At 41.4% G+C, this 16888-nt stretch overlaps 1 protein-coding gene across 5 annotated transcripts in view; it reads left to right on the top strand.

The window, feature by feature from the left end:
• golga2 (golgin A2) overlaps positions 1-16888 on the top strand; it is a 134400-nt gene that overhangs the window by 35630 nt on the left and 81882 nt on the right. For all 5 annotated transcript variants that reach the window (XM_062478459.1, XM_062478460.1, XM_062478458.1 and 2 more), the window contains 7 exons: positions 314-352; positions 715-777; positions 7481-7574; positions 7712-7818; positions 9559-9617; positions 9702-9843; positions 9939-10028. In XM_062478459.1, coding sequence (XP_062334443.1) covers positions 314-352; positions 715-777; positions 7481-7574; positions 7712-7818; positions 9559-9617; positions 9702-9843; positions 9939-10028 — 594 coding nt within the window. The remainder of the gene's footprint in view (positions 1-313; positions 353-714; positions 778-7480; positions 7575-7711; positions 7819-9558; positions 9618-9701; positions 9844-9938; positions 10029-16888) is intronic.

The raw sequence follows: 16888 nt of genomic DNA, 5'->3' as shown, positions 1-16888 counted from the left end.
TGTGAAAAATGCAAATGTATTCCAATTTTGCCAAGTGTTAACATGACATTTAGTCATTTAGCAGACGCTCTTATCCAGAGCGACAGATGTGTTTTGCCCTGTGCCATAATTAAGAAGAGATTGGCACAGTCTTAATATCTGCATTGTATCTGAATTGTAATGCCAAGCTGTCAGGATAACCAGAAAATGACAGTACTTGCATCTCATTACAGTGAGATGTAAAAGGCATGAACTGCACTCCATAAAAAAATGTGTTTGGGTCACCAACATTGTCATGATGTCTTTGATTTCTTTCCTTCCTTTTACCAATCAGACAAAGCAATTTCAGGAGCTGACGGATCAACTTCAGAAGGTAACTCCTAACTGTTTCTTCATTCTCAGTCTTTACAAGGTTCCCACGCTAACCCTTCAGGAAAACCTGAAAAAGTCTTAAAAAATTCATTAAAAATTTTGATTAATAGGACTGGAGAAGTCATGGATTTTTGTTTTTTTGTTTTATTATTATAAATTATTTTTTACAAATGTATACTTGTGCGTAGAGTAGTGTCTATTTGAAGGCCTGCTGTTGGTTAGCAACATTGATAGCTGGTCATGCAAATTCAGATTTTTGGTCATGGAAATTGGGTGAAGGTAAAAGGTTTTGGAAACCATACTCTCTGCTTTCTCTAAAAGGGTACGGAGTGTCAGTCTTGATTGTATGTTATTTGTCAACAGGAACGCAAAGAATTTGATCAGAAGTTTGGAAGAGAGCAAGGAGCAATGCGGGAACAACTGCAGGTGTAGTCTCTCAAACACACACGCGCGCACACGCACACAGGCACGCACGCACGCACGCACACACACAAAGACTAATCATAAATTTAGACGCAAGCAGCAATTCCACTTTAACACTAGGGGTCATCTGACCCCAGTGAAGATAAAAAAAAAAAAAAAAAAAAGTATTTTTGCATTCAATCACATTCCAGGACCCTGCTTTCTTAACTTTCCATAGTTATTACTTTCCAGGCTATTTTGCTCATGTTTTGTTTAAAGTGCTGCCAGCTGTGCATTGTGCCATTTTTTCCTTGCCTTTCAAGGCTACGATTTGCATTTCTATCAGCAGATGTCGCAGGGGTTCCATTCTTTCAATCTTTTACCATTCTTAATGGTAAAATGCTAATATGTTTTGAAAAGCAGATAAACATAATGCCTTTTGCATATAATAATTAGAGACATGGACTACAGGGCTCCGTGACCCCTCGATGCGGCCGGCCACACTGTCTCCGCTCTCTTCGCACACGTCTACTTCCTTCACAATCAAAGTCCCCTTTTTCTATACCCTGCCTAACATTATAACAGGCCACACAATAAAATAGCTTACATTAGCATTTCTGAAATATCGAGAGGTATAAATGAGTATTTGACAACTTCTTCGATTTGGCTCCAATACAGGGCTGTATTTTGTAGAAAAAGTATATGAACAATGAGTTAAATTAATCTTTTTGTTGAGCTGTGAACAACGGTTTGTACACTGTAAAGGAAGTTTTCCGACGACACTGTGTTTCTAGATTTACACGATTTGCCGGATTGATTTATTCGAATAATACGGCACGAAACAGAGTACTCTGTGACCCGTCTATACTGGAGGATGTAGTGCTACAACCGTTTCGCAAAGAGGTGGCGTTTACAATTCACAGTCTTTTATAAACGTATAACATATGGCCATCTCTATACACCAATCAATCAATGTAGCTGTCCCTTGTCTCTTCTGTCATTGGCTCACTCCCTCAAAGAATACAATGTATCAATATAAACGTCTGTCACATTCATCGGTAACACTTTATAATAAGTCAACGCTTTTTGGCATTTACAAAGTGTTAACTAATAGTTAATTTATCCTTTTTAAAACATTTTGAAACATTAACAATACATTATTAAATAGTTAATAAGCTTATATTAAACACTGTGTTGATCATTAATAAACAGCAAATGTTTACTGCTCGACAGGTCTGCAAACGCCTTTGTAAACCGAGATTTGTTAAAACGTTTGTTAACCGAGACCGTAGGTCGATTTGTTAAACAAATCGTTTAACAAATCGAGGCGATAAAGCGTTTGCTGACCTGTCGAGGAGTAAACATTTGGTTTCTTATATACTACAACAATACGTGGGAAGATCCCAAATCAAACACGTCGAATCTGGAGCAGACGCCATGTTGTCAGAGCAATCAGCTGCACTTGCACTGGTGACGTCACTACATCTCCAACGCAACATATCAACAACATCAATTCGTCTTCTGTCTGCTTCAGATACTTCCTTAAAACGGGAAGCGATTGCGGGGCGTTTGCGGACTTGTGCAAAAACCGTATTTGGTTGTTTTAGGCTTTTTTTAAAGGCTTTTTAGGCTACTTTGTTGTTGCCGAGCAGATGCAACGTTGTTAAGGTCAATGGCTACATCTCCAAGGCAACCGCTTGTTGCTAGGTATGTAAAACGTTTATTTACCTCTGCGAACTTTCAGGAGGTATATAAACGGATTTATTAACTTTTGAGAACGTCTTCTAGACCAATAGGAACAGCGTATTGGTCCAATTATTACACTAGTATATAAGAAACACTGTTAAATATTTTGGATTGTATTCATAATACAATTCATAAGGTGTTTGAAAACTGCATTATCATACTTTATAGACAGCTTGTTAATATAGTTGCAAACCAGTAGTTTAAAAGGTGTTAGTGGTACATGAGCTGGTATAGAAAGCATTAGCAAATGGTGAACAAACCATTAACATTACCTTTACAAAGCATGAGTAAATAACTAACAACATATTTACTTATGTCTTTACTTAATGTACGCCAAGTCGAATACATTATGTACATTAATACTTAGCAGATATCTTAACAACTATTTTATAAAGACTTACTAATGATGCAACTTCTGATTAGTAATGCAAGTTATAAAGCATTTACTAACTGTTAGTTAAGGCTTTTGCGTGACCTAATCTGAAGTGTGAACTATCTATGCCTTATTAAACATTTATAAGTTATTTATTAAGGTATTCTTGTCCATTCTCGAACCTCACATTCACAAAGGCACGGCACAATGTGATACACAAAATTACTATTTTATTGAAGTAACGACAGGCATGTGTCTTACTAACTACTTAGCTCTACTACAGTAACCGAGAGTGACAGCGGTCGATACGTTAAAACCTCAGTTTGATATTTCCCGGCATGACCGAACGGTCGAGGTTAGTAAGTTGTTTATTATATGGCATTTTTAGCTCTTTTCACTTAAAACATGTCGTTTTGTTCAGCTCTACTCAAGTCTTCTCACGGTATGTTTCAGGTGTTAGCACCTAGCAACCAATCTGAAATCTGAGCAACCAAACCTAGCAAATTGCCTAGCGCTTGTCGTTTATCTCTCTGTGTTCACACTTTTCTGCTCTTTTAGAAAGTTAAGAATTTCCTCGTCGCTGTTGATGTCTTCATTGTCATCTGGATAGTAAAACTCATCGATCTTCATTTTGAAGATGACATCAGCGGAGGGCAATAAGAATACGTATCAGACCGCAGATGAGGTCAATATGCCATAGATGTATATAAAGACCATGAATACGCGGCTGGCATGACTACCCATTAGCCAATCAGAACTCTCGTACTGTTGTTGCAATTGAACTAATATGCTGTTCTTATTGGTCCAGAAGACGTTCTCAAAAGAGTTGTTGATATGTTGCCTTGGAGATGTAGTGACGTCACCAGTACAAGTGCAGCTGATTGCTCTGACAAGATGGCGTCTGCTCCAGATTCGCCGTGTTTGATTTGGAATCTTCCCACATATTGTTGTAGTATATAAGAAACCAAATGTTTACGCTTCGACAGGTCAGCAAACGCTTTGTCGCCTCAATTTGTTAAAACGATTTGTTTGTAAACCTGGACCTACGGTAAGATATCTGCAAAGCATAGCCTAGTGTACATCTTGTATTTGACTTGGCATACATTAATTAAAGACATAAGTAAATATGTTGTTAGTTATTTACTCATGCTTTATAAAGGTAATGTAAATGGTTTGTTCACCATTTGCTAATGCTTTCTATACCAGCTCATGTACCATTAACACCTTTTAAACTACTGGTTTGCAACTATATTAACAAGCTGTCTATAAAGTATGATAATAGTTATTAAGCACCTTATGAATTGTATTATGAATAAAATCCATAATTGTTAAGTGTTTATTAATGATCAACATAGTGTTTAATATTAAGCTTATTAACTATTTAATTATGTGCTGTTAATGTTTCAAAATGTTTTATAAAGGATTAACTAACTATTAGTTAACACTTTATAATAACTCAACACTTTTTGGCATTTACAAAGTGTTACTGATTCTTCTAACACAATACAGTGACAGTTGAAGCCACAGAGCCTCAGGACCTGGTGTCTCTCCTGAATTTCTCTCTAGGTCAGGAAGTCATATAACTCCAGGAGGCATCTACCCCGAATGGTCAACTGTTCCTTTTGGAAGGGTCAGCTAGCTCAAAAGTAATCTACTACAAACAAACCCCCAAGTCTTACAATCCTTTGAACTCAACTTAATTAACTCCCCTTCCTTTAAAAGCAACATCTCCATTGTATAGATGGAAGGCCATAATGATGCTCCACCCATCCTCCAGGGTAAACCGTCCCACAGAGCTTTCAGCACCTCAAAACCTTACTTAAACTAGTCACTTATTAATGAACAAAGGAGCTTTAAAGCTTTACCACTATTAAAACATATTTATCCTAAAATTTCAACCACACTGCTCCTGGGAATATTTCTCTCCAGCGTGTGTTCGCTGAGCAACAAACTGGATGAACTTCAGCTGCTTGTGGCGAAAAACAGAGACTTTCATTCATCTTCCATTTTGTGCTTCACGGAGACATGGCTGTGTGAATTGATCTCGGACTCTGCGCTACAACTGGCAGGTTTTCAACTTGTGAGCGGATTGTGACACAACCTTCCAGCAAAACGAAAGGCAGCGGTATTTTTTTTACCCCAACGCTGATTCTGCAGCGTTGCTCTCCTGATATGGAACATTTTTTTATTCCGTATCAAACTGCTAACCTTTTTACTCGCCACGCAAGTTTGCATCATTCACCCTGGTCGGTGTGTACATGCCTCCCACGGGCCATCGTCAAGGAGGCTCAACGTGTGTTCGCCGACCAGATACTGTGTGTGGAGCGAGCAAATCCGGATTACTTAGTTATTGTACTCGGCAACTTTAACAAAGGAAATCTCAGCCATTAACTCCCCAAATACAGACAATTCATTAAATGCCTTACCAGAGAAGGGAATATTCTGGATCACTGCTACACTAATCAGTATAGCCTACCACGCTGTCTGCCAAGCAGCACTGGGACACTGACCATGCCATGTGTAAAAGGTTTTACACATAGTATTGCACAGTGCCCGTGATGAAATTGGTGGGACACACTCTCTAATTCCAGATTCCTGGAATTAGAGAGTGTACTTGCATGTACCGTTCTGCCTAAGGAGCGGTTGCTATGTTGGCATTAACGTTTGTATTTTTTCCTTTGTGCTATGCAATACTGTAAAAATGTATATATTGCATTTGCATAAGTAAGACACAACAACTGACCAAGGAGACAAAATTAGTACTCACACTGTTCCTGTCGTATACCCATTTGTGTATCACTATATCCATGACTCGAGACAATGACCAAAGAGGCTAAAGTGGTAGGAATGTGATGCAGCTGGTGAATATAATGTAGTTGATTTGGTGTTCATAGTTTGTGCACATTTGTAATGTGCAAGCGGTTTTGACATCAGTAAAGACCTTTTTTAATTATTTTTTTAATTGAACCTTTATTCAACCAGGTGATCCGATTTGAAAGAATGTATGCCAAGATTACAGATGTGCGAGAAAGACAGGCTAAAATTGTAAAATGCAGTACAGGGCATTATACAGTATATTAAAAGTAGCAGTGCAGATCAAAATGCAAGTCTGCCATGGCATTACATAAATATAAGTAGGCAGGGTCAATGTGCGCATGATGGAGGAGAGCTAACACATAGAATGAACGGTCAGTTGCTCTGACAGGCGTTTTTTAAAAGCATGAAGAGGAATAAGGCTCTCCAATTGTAGTTTTTTATTTTTATTAATTCACATTAATTTCCGTAACAAAATTCACTGATCTGTTCTGAAAGTATCCACTTTATGTTGTTGTTCTGTTAGCTAGCCAGCATTTCATCCATAAAAGGGAAACATAAGATTTGTGCTTCTCTGTCTACAAACACACATCTATGTAGTGAAGCAAATGCACTTCATAGAATTCAATACATTTGTCATTTTGCTTAGGCAATATGTACACTATACTGATTTTGCTATACATATAAATGTTATTTCGGTTAAAACCATATGAATTAAATACTTGTGCAAGGGAACCCTTACGACATCGGTTGATAGAAAAGCAAATTGCAGCCTTGAAAGCCAGGGAAAAAATGGCTGAATGCGCAGCTGGCAGCAATTAAACAGAAACAGGAGGAAAAAAATTTGACTTGCTTTTCCCGGTGTGATTTTGGAAAAAGAAGACTGGGTTATAAAACACATATATCAAGTTAAGAAAGCAGGATCCTGGAATTTGATTGAATGATAAAATATATATTTTTCTCTTCACTGTGGTCAAATGCTTCTAATGATTAACACAAAAACAATCACACCCACTATTTGAAGATGCATTTTTTCAACACATCATTTGAAAGCTTACAATCTGAACTTTCATGATCTGTAAAAAACTGAGAAATGACCTTGGCTGGCAACAGCACCTTTTCACCAGATTGTGTCACATATTTTATCATGTTGCTAGTTGAGCGTTTACATGCGCACTCATCTAACCCCCCTCTCAATTATTCAGTGTGGCCCTTGAAGGATGTTATGAAGACTGAAATGTCTTCTCCAATCTCCACACAATGCATCTTGCTGATTGATAGCACACTAATACATCCGCTCAAAAACAATAAGGTTTCAGCCCATACCGGCATAAATCCCTAATAACCTAATCCTCATCTCAAACTTTGTCAAACAATTCAAAGCTTGATAATCATTTTAAGACAGAATAATATTGTGGGTTGAACAGTGGAATGCACTCTTACCAACATTAACAACGCACATTAAAATGATCTAAGCAGCATAGACTTGCACCCATGCTTTTTTTTTCCCCCAACCACAATATTTCCAGTAAGGTCTGTTTTAGTTTCACTGTATGGCTCAGGGTGATTTAGCATGTGCAATAATATGTCTTTTACTTTTTCATGAAAGACTTAAACTTCAGAGAACACAAAAGTCTGTCTCCTGAAGTCTGTCAAGATGCAGTTCATAAGATCTGTTTGTAAGAAATTCCAGTAAATATAAAATCTGTTAGTACGTCTGTTTTGCAAATCTAAAATTGCAACACAAAATAAACTGAAGTGATAGTGAGTTATTGACAGTTTTTGTCCTTCCAGGTACACATCCAGACAATAGGCATCCTGGTGTCTGAGAAATCTGAGTTGCAGACAGCATTGTCATACACTCAGCAGGCTGCTCGGCAGAAAACGGGTGTGTGATGAATGTTTTATTGCGCATGAGAGGATGTTGTTTAAACGGCTTTGGTCATTGTCATTGCATTGTGTGTGTGTGTCTACGACGCATTCAATGGTGTGAGTTGATATGTATGTGCATGTGTGCCTTTGCAGGGGATGCTGAGGAGCTGAGCAATCGTCTCCAGGCCACCAGGCAGAGAGTCTCTGAGCTTGAAAGAACACTCTCCTCCATCTCCACACAACAAAAACAGTTGGAAAAGGCAAACACACACACATACTCATGCTGTCACACACAAACTCTGTTTAAATTTTCTATGTGAGAATAGCCTACAGTGGGGCAAAAAAGTATTTAATCAGCCAGCAATTGTGCAAGTTCTCCCACTTAAAAAGACGAGAGAGGCCTGTATCATAGGTACACTTCAACTGAGAGAAAATTAGAAAAAAAATCCAGAAAATGTATTTGCTAATTATGGTGGAAAAAAAGTATTTGGTCTCCTACAAAAAAGCAAGATTTCTGGCTCTCACAGATCTGTAACTTCTTCTTTAAGACGCTCCTCTGTCCGCCACTCGTTACCTGTATTAATGGCACCTGTTTGAACTCGTTATCAGTATAAAAGACACCTGTCCACAACCTCAAACAATCAGACTCCAAACTCCACTATGGCCAAGACCAAACAGCTGTCAAAGGACACCAGAAACTACATTGTAGACCTGCACCAGGCTGGGAAGACTCAATCTGCAATAGGTAAGCAGCTTGGTGTGAAGAAATCAACTGTGGGAGCAATTATTAGAAAATGGAAGACATACAAGACCACTGATAATCTTCCTCGATCTGGGGCTCCACGCAAGATCTCACCCCGTGGGGTCAAAATGATCACAAGAACGGTGAGCAAAAATCCCAGAACCACACGGGGGGACCTAGTGAATGACCTGCAGAGAGCTGGGACCAAAGTAACAAAGGCTACCATCAGTAACACACTACGCCGCCAGGGACTCAAATCCTGCAGTGCCAGACGTGTCCCCCTGCTTAAGCCAGTACATGTCTGGGCCCGTCTGAAGTTTGCTAGAGAGCATTTGGATGATCCAGAAGAGGATTGGTAGAATGTCATATGGTCAGATGAAACCAAAATAGAACTTTTTGGTAACAACTCAACTTGTTTGGAGGAGAAAGAATGCTGTCTTGCATCCAAAGAACACCATACCTACTGTGAAGCATGGGGGTGGAAACATCATGCTTTGGGGCTGTTTTTCTGCAAAGGGACCAGGACAACTGATCCGTGTAAAGGAAAGAATGAATGGGGCCATGTATCGTGAGATTTTGAGTGAAAACCTCCTTCCATCAGCAAGGGCATTGAAGATGAAACGTGGCTGGGTCTTTCAGCATGACAATGATCCCAAACACACCGCCCGGGCAACGAAGGAGTGGCTTCGTAAAAGCATTTCAAGGTCTTGGAGTGGCTTAGCCAGTCTCCAGATCTCAACCCCATAGAAAATCTTTGAAGAGAGTTGAAAATACCTGTTGTAACATCACTGCTCTAGAGAAGATCTGCATGGAGGAATGGGCCAAACTACCAGCAAGTGTGTAAAAACCTTGTGGAGACTTACAGAAAATGTTTGACCGCTGTCATTGCCAACAAAGGGTATATAACAAAGTATTGAGATGAACTTTTGTTATTGACCAAATACTTATTTTCCACCATAATTTGCTAATAATTTCTTTAAAAATCACTGATTTTCTGGATTTTTTTTTCTCATTTTGTCCCATAGTTGAAGTGTACCTATGAAGAACATTACAGGCCTCTCATCTTTTTAAGTGGGAGAACTTGCACAATTGGTGGCTGACTAAATACTTTTTTTGCCCCACTGTATATAAAATCAAGGTTAATTTTTTTCTTATTTAACAAACAGCTACCTATGTGTACACAAGATTACATAAAAAAAATGTTTGCATTTGAATTCCAAAAATATTTATTGTGGTGTTTATCATTCTATCTTTGCAGCATCACAAAGAACTTGAAAAGGAGAAGGAGGACCTGAGGCTGGAGGTGTATAGACTCAAGTAAGCTTATGCATGCATGCATACGTTTATATGTGTGTTTGAAGGCATGTGTGTAATTTGACTGACTGATGTTTCAATGTGCAGTAATGTGAGTGATGAGGCCAAGCAACAGAACTCTGAGCTGATAGAGCAGCTAAAGCTGGGGGTGAGCCAGAACAATACACTGAGACTGGAACTAGATGAACTGCGCAAGAGGCTTGAAATGGCAGACACCATGCTGCAGCAGGTAAACACACATACCACTCATATACACACATTTTATGTATTTGTTTTAAAATTCCAAAAACAACTCCTCACCTCTTGTGAATTTTGGGTTTCCAGTTCTCTAGTCAGTCGGATCATTCCAATGCTAACCAACAAATACAGTTACTACTGGAGGAGAAACATCAGCTGGTGGCACACACCGCCCAGGTCTGTGTGAATGTGGCTATTTCTGTTTTACCTGGTTTGTGCGAACAGGCATGTTCCAGTTGTTTTGACATATACACTATATAGACAAAAGTATTGGGAGACCTACACCTCCATAAAGCAAGGTCAATACAGCAACGTTTTAGTGAGTTTGATGTGAAACATGACTGGCCTGCAAAGACCCATCAAACACATTTTGGACGCCATCTGCAAGCCAGGTCTAATCACCCAACAGCAGTGCCCAAACTGAATGGGCACACACTCCACTTGTTGGAAAGTGAAGTCTCTTTGCACCAAATTGCTGTGAAAGTACCAAGTTAATTGAGTCAATTTTCCAATACAAGTTCAAGACCAAATCTAAAGTATTTCTTTCAGATCTGTAAGGTGCAGGTGTCTGACACTCAAACTGAGCATCTCAGAGGACTGGTCAAATAATACAGGAATGAAGGGCAGTTAAATAGTATCTCAATACGCTCACAAAAAATGTGACAATCAACAGCCTGTGCAAGCACAGAAAGAAGATGCCGCATTCATGGTGCTAGATAGCTTTTGTTTCGTCTTTAGATAGGGCTCCTGGAAATGGCCTTGACATTACTCTTATTTTACTTGTTCAAAGTTGCATGGCATTATACACTTTGGTAACAATGTGAACTTTGACCGACACTTTAGTGTCACAAACATTTCCTAGCCGCATCTTACAAATAACTTACTTATGGCTTTGCAGGCATAAGTAAGCTTTAGCAATCAGCATAATGACAGTTTATCTCCTAAAGGTACTGTAGCAGGGTTTGCTCGTTTAAAGATAGAAATACTTAATTTATCATAAAGTCTCGGGGCACCACCCTAATATTGGTTTAGGACATTAGGGAATCCTATGTTTAATATGTAATAATCAGTCTCATCTTCAGGAATGAATTCGTTTTCTAAGTGTAGATCCAATCGTAACATCAGTGAACACGCACGTCAAAATATCTTTACAATGAATTTATTCAAGTAAGGTAAACGGATCTTATTAACAAGTTAGATTATGGGTTTGATATGAGAGGTTGGTTTCAATGAACAGAATGAAATGGTCTAACTTAAAGAAAGACAGAAATTGTACAGTCAATGATTACATCCTTACAAATCATAAACAGAGCTCACGCCAATGCCATGTCGAGGAGGAAAGAGCTTTAGACATAGTTACGTTTGATCAGGGGTTGATCAATGAGGTTGAGGGCGGTTTGCGCCAAAGGTCCATTTGAAGAATCTGAAGTCAAAGCGCGGCTGCGCTGCAAGGTCATGTGACTGAGTCTGCGGGATCTCAGTCAAGTCGCAATTAGAATTGCGTTTTTGGTTCTTCTGTTGAAACGTCCAGATAGTAACGCGTTCACTATAAAGTTGAATCTCAGGAGAAGCTTGGCGACGTACTTTGGAACACCAATCCTGATGGTGTTCATGCCATGGTTGGTTTTCGCTGGAGTCAGTGATTGATGGTCATCTTAGGGCTTTATACAGTTCAGAGTTCGAGGGAGGACCTGTCTGGGGTCAGACGTTGATTGGGGGAAGCTGGGTTCTCAACTCCCCCCTCCTTCCTTCACACCTACCAAGTTGTGATCTGATCTCTGGCTGGTTCATAAGATTGTTCAAATATTGTTCTGGACATCTTGGTACAGTTACAAAATATAGTTGAATGATTGTTTTATTATGATAGCTTTGTGTAGATACCAAGAATGACGTGGTTATTATGATAGCTTTGTGTAGATACCAAGAATGACGTGGTTATCTTTCAGTAAGAAGGACTAGTTACTAGAATCAAGATTTCAGTGAACACAACATTAAAAACAAAGTAACAAACATGACACAAATATCCCTCTCATAATTCTCCACCTTGTACTCTTGTGGTAAAGGTGAAGTCTGAAGAACTTTCATCAAAAGTTCTGATTAAGGTAAGTTCTTTGTTCAACTGCCGCCAAAACGGATAGCAAATGGTTGCTGGAGACGTGTTGTCTCAAGCAGGCCCTTTGAAGCTTGCAAGCCAGCAGGAGGGCTGATTAAGTAGATTGGGGAGGTCCCCCCCAATTCTATGGTTCCTTTGCATCAGCGTTTGGTGGGTAATCAGGATACTGAGGGTGTCACAAGGGCTGATTAGGTTTGCCTGATGTGATTGAATCACTCTTCAGGTGTGGCAAGATGTTGGCTCCGTGTGGTCTTGCTGACCTCACTACAGTAAATAAGTTTAAATATTCCTAAGAACTAAACAATCTAAGAATAAAACTTTTAAATATAAAATAAAATATATATAAAAATAAGAATGAGCAGCATGAGTGGTCGACAGTGCAATCAGATACTGGGTTAAATAATGAATGAATGTAAATGGGAGTCCTTGGCCTTGTTGAAGAGGCCAGTAGCAGATGGAAAGAAACTGTTCTTATGGCGTGAGGTTTTGGTCCTGATGGACCGCAGCCTTCTGCTGGAGGGGGGTAGCTGGAACAGGGAGTGGCCAGGGTGGGAGGGGTCGGCCACAATCTTCCTCGCTCGCCTCAGGGTCCTCGAGGTGTGCAGGTCCTCGAGGGTAGGCAGATTGCAGCCGATCACCTTCTCAGCAGTGCGGATGATACGCTGCAGTCTGCTCTTGTCCTTGGCAGTGGCAGCAGCGTACCAGATGGTGATGGAAGAGGTGAGGATGGACTCAATGATGGCTGTGTAGAAGTGCACCATCATTGTCTTTGGCAGGTTGAATTTCTTCAGCTGCCATAGGAAGTACATCCTCTGTTGTGCTTTCTTGGTGAGGGAGCTGATGTTCAGTTCCCACTTGAGGTCCTGGGAGAGGATGGTGCCCAGGAAGCGGAAGGACTCCACAGTGTTGACTGGGGAGTCGCACAGGGTGATGGGGGCTGTATTCTTCCTGAAGTCCACAACCATCTCCACTGTCTTAAGAGCATTGAGATCTAAGTTGTTCTGGCTGCACCAGGTCACCAGGTTGTCAGCTTCCCACCTATAATCAGACTCGTCCCCGTCAGAGATGAGCCCAATGAGGGTGGTGTCGTCCGCAAACTTCAGAAGCTTGACAGACGGATGACTGGAGGTGCAACTGTTGGTGTACAGGGAGAAGAGCAGAGGGGAAAGGACGCAGCCCTGAGGAGATCCGGTGCTGATGGACCGGGAGTCAGAGACTTGTGTTCCCAGCTTAACGCACTGCTTCCTGTCAGACAGGAAGTCTGTGATCCACCTGCAGGTGGAGTCAGGCACGTTCAGCTGGGAGTGCTTGTCCTGAAGCAGGGCGGGGATGATGGTGTTGAAGGCAGAGCTGAAATCCACAAACAGGATCCTGGCGAAGGATGCTGGGGAGTCCAGGTGCTGTAGGGTGAAGTGGAGGGCCATGTTAACGGTGTCATCCACCGACCTGGTGGCTCTGTAGGCAAACTGCAGTGGGTCCAGGAAAGGGTCGGGGATGGATTTGAGGTGTGCCAGCACAAAGCGCTCAAAAGACTTGGTCTGTCGTCATTGAGTCCTGTTGGCCTTGGCTTTTTTGGCACAGGGATGATCGTGGAGGACTTGAGACAGGCTGGCACGTCTCTAGGGAGGTGTTAAAGGTGTTGGTAAACACCGGAGACAGCTGGTCAGCGCAGTGCTTGAGGGTGGCAGGAGAGACAGAGTCCGGCCCAGCTGCTTTGCGGGGGTTCTGCCTCTTGAAAAGTCTGTTAACTTCACCCTCCTGAATGTAGAGTCGTCACTGTAGAGGGGGGGAGGCCACATGGGTGGGAAGGGGTAGTTCAGGACTGTCCAATTGTCTTTCAAATCTACAGTAGAAATCGTTCAGGTCGTTGGCCAGGGGGGCATCCAGTGAGAAGGGGGGGGCAGGGTCTCCAGGGGAATGGGGCCCTTAGAACAGAGGTTGTTATCCAAAGGTAGTCTGACCGGCCGGTCTGACTCGTCCTGAAACAGAAAAGAGTTACAGTCCCGGCATCACCTTATCTCCCAAGTTGACACTTCCCATGAACTGAGTTGCCCCATGTGCTCACACCGGTCCCTGAGCGTCACAAACTTGCCTCCCAAGACAGTTTGCCTGACCTTGGCATTCTTGCCCACACAACAAAGTTAAATTTCAGCACGATCTTACTACACAGAAGCATCCTGTTGCATGATCCCATCTGTTCTTTATTAAATCAATTGATCACAATTGGATATATGTTTTTGTATAAAGCATTACACATTTTATATACTTGAGGTAGTGATTGGTATAGCAGCATTGATTATAGTTATCATTCCTCCTTCCTTCGCTCTACCCCCAAAGCCAATATGGGCCAACCAATATCAAATAAGTTTCTCAAAGGGGAAAAAGATGCGACTTTAGCTAGCTCTAAATATAAATGAGACATAAAGCTGCACATGTGATTATGCAACTGTCTGCTGCCACGTCTTATTATTCTACTGTCCATATAGAAAACTAAAGCCATGTACCACCCTGGAAACCCCACTTTACTGCTTTTAGTTTTGCAGACTACTACAGTTAATATTCAGGGCTGGCAGTTGATCAGCACCCAACCCCCACCCCACCTTTTCCCAGTTTGGAGAAGTAGAAGAATGTCCAATTCTGAAAAAGAAAATGGAGGGTCTGAGGTTTACCTCCCCATAGTTTCACCAAATCCTGTGGGAAACATTGCAACCTCACGGTAAACATACTCTCACCTTTATGTTCATGTCATGTTCAAATGTAGCAATAATCTAACTAGCAACCTAATGCAAACTTGCTGTACAACTAAGGTAATGTAATTCACCCAAAGTTTATGACCATCTTAAAGAAGGAACAACACAAAGGATGAAAAGGGGGCCATGTGAACAAGAGGGAAATCTCTGTGGGTTGGAAATAAATCTGTGCGTAAAATGTCACTAGAAGCCTGTCAGTTCAACGAGGATTGACACCTCTCCCATTACCTTACTGTGGGTATTTTACGCTGGCCTGTGATTTAAAAAGACAGAAAATCTGGAATTATTGAAAACAAATGAAATTAGTTTAATGAGTTCTTCAGCCTATGACAAGGTTCAACTCACTTTACATGTTGGGTTACAACGGGTTATTCATACAATATCAATAGTCATTTCTTACTAGATGGCAAACTAGCTTGCTCACATGCGTAAGCAGCAGGCTGTAGACAGGCTAGCTAATGCTGGAAAGCCTGTTTTTTAAATTAAAATATTATTTTTGTCTCGTTGATTGGTTAGTGAGGATGTTCTCCTTTGGAGCATCATGTTATGTGTTACTTTTCAGAAATATTACGAGATTTTTTCTTCACACTGCTCTCGTCTCTCACTTTGAGAGCAACTCCAAGACGGCTTGTGTTCTTGTGAGTCCCTTGAGGCGGTTGTCTCTGTGCTGATCCCTTTGGAGATTTCAGCTGCGGACGACGCCCCTGAGGACCCTATGGAGGCCTCCATCTGACCTGTCGTCGGATGATGGAGAGGACGGCTGACTCCTGCCTAAGGAGCGCCCTGCCTAAGGAGGAAGGCGACCCATGGAAACGCACGTCAAGCGTGAAAAGGTGCCCAAGCTCTTGTGCCCTTCACTCGTGGGGTGCAGTTTTCTCCACCCATGCGCTAATGCGGATGTTACTCCTGTTCACTTGATCTGCGGGATATGCTGCATCTAGTTCCTACCTAGTTCATGGCATTTCCCCAGTGGAGCCAGCCCTAGGCCAGGTGTGTTGGAACAGGGAAACATCTAAAACATGCAGGACAGGGGTTCCCTGAGGAACAGGGTTGAGAACCACTGCTGTATGGCAACGCCGCAGACTGCTGGTGTTGACACGTTCCAACCAACCTGAGCCGAGTCAAAGTCTCACGAGTCAAAGTTCAAAACGGCAAAATGTGGCTCCAAATAACGGGTAGTTGAACATGGCATGTTTTCATCTACACAGTTCACAACCAGAGGCAAAACATTTTAGCCTTCTGTTTTTCATCTAATAGAACCTCTTCATGCACTTCTTGTAGTCAAAGTCCTCATAGTCTGGTCCTTCAATGGCCACCTTACAACACACATCCAAGTGCCTCTCCTTCAGTTTGTCGTGCATGGGTGTCTTTACCTTTAAAAATGATACATTCATGCCTCAAGAAATTCTGGATTATTCTTTATAGTCATGAATAGTGATGGTGTTCTCAATCATTACAATCTTGATTGCAGAAAATAGCCTCAACGTCTGTGTTCTGAACAAGAACTGTGAGGCAATTGCAGCTGCAAGGCACAGGGTGGGCGACAGCTCCTCCAGGGATTTGGTCTGAAGCAGAGCAAATCGAAAACAAAGATGCAATTAATATGGGAGAATTAATAGGGAGTCAGTTGGCTGAGCGTTTAGGTAATCAGGCTAGTAATCTGAAGGTTGCCAGTTCGATTCCCGGCCGTGCAAAATTACGTTGTGTCCTTGGGAAAGGCACTTCACCCTACTTGCCTCAGGAGAATATCCTTGTACTTACTGGAAGTCGCTCTGGATAAGAGCGTCACCTAAATGACAATGTAATGTAATATAGCTGCAAGCAGCAATGAAGGGGCCAAGCAGCCCAGAGCAGGACATAGTCTACATGGCACTTGTGCAACAAGCAGATAAAAAGCTATTGCACTCATAAAACACACAAAGTTTGGTTGAATGAGCTGTTTGCGTTTTAAAGTGTTTTTTCTGATATAGCGGCCCCAAATATGTGAGGCTTGGTCTGAAGATCATCTCTACCAATGTTGGTAAAGATCAGACCAAAGTTGTGTGCTGTGAAAAGTGTTTACACCTTTCAATAAAATCCAATATGGCACAAACAAGATTGGTGACAAAGCGCAGCCCTGGCGGAGGCCAACCCCCACATGGAACAAACTCGACTTTGTGCAGAGGACCGGACAC

The sequence above is a fragment of the Osmerus eperlanus genome, chromosome 14 (assembly GCF_963692335.1).
Source record: "Osmerus eperlanus chromosome 14, fOsmEpe2.1, whole genome shotgun sequence".
In the NCBI taxonomy this organism is placed as follows: domain Eukaryota; kingdom Metazoa; phylum Chordata; class Actinopteri; order Osmeriformes; family Osmeridae; genus Osmerus; species Osmerus eperlanus.
Note: the sequence above shows the minus strand (reverse complement) of the source record. Positions and strands in the feature narration are given on the sequence as shown.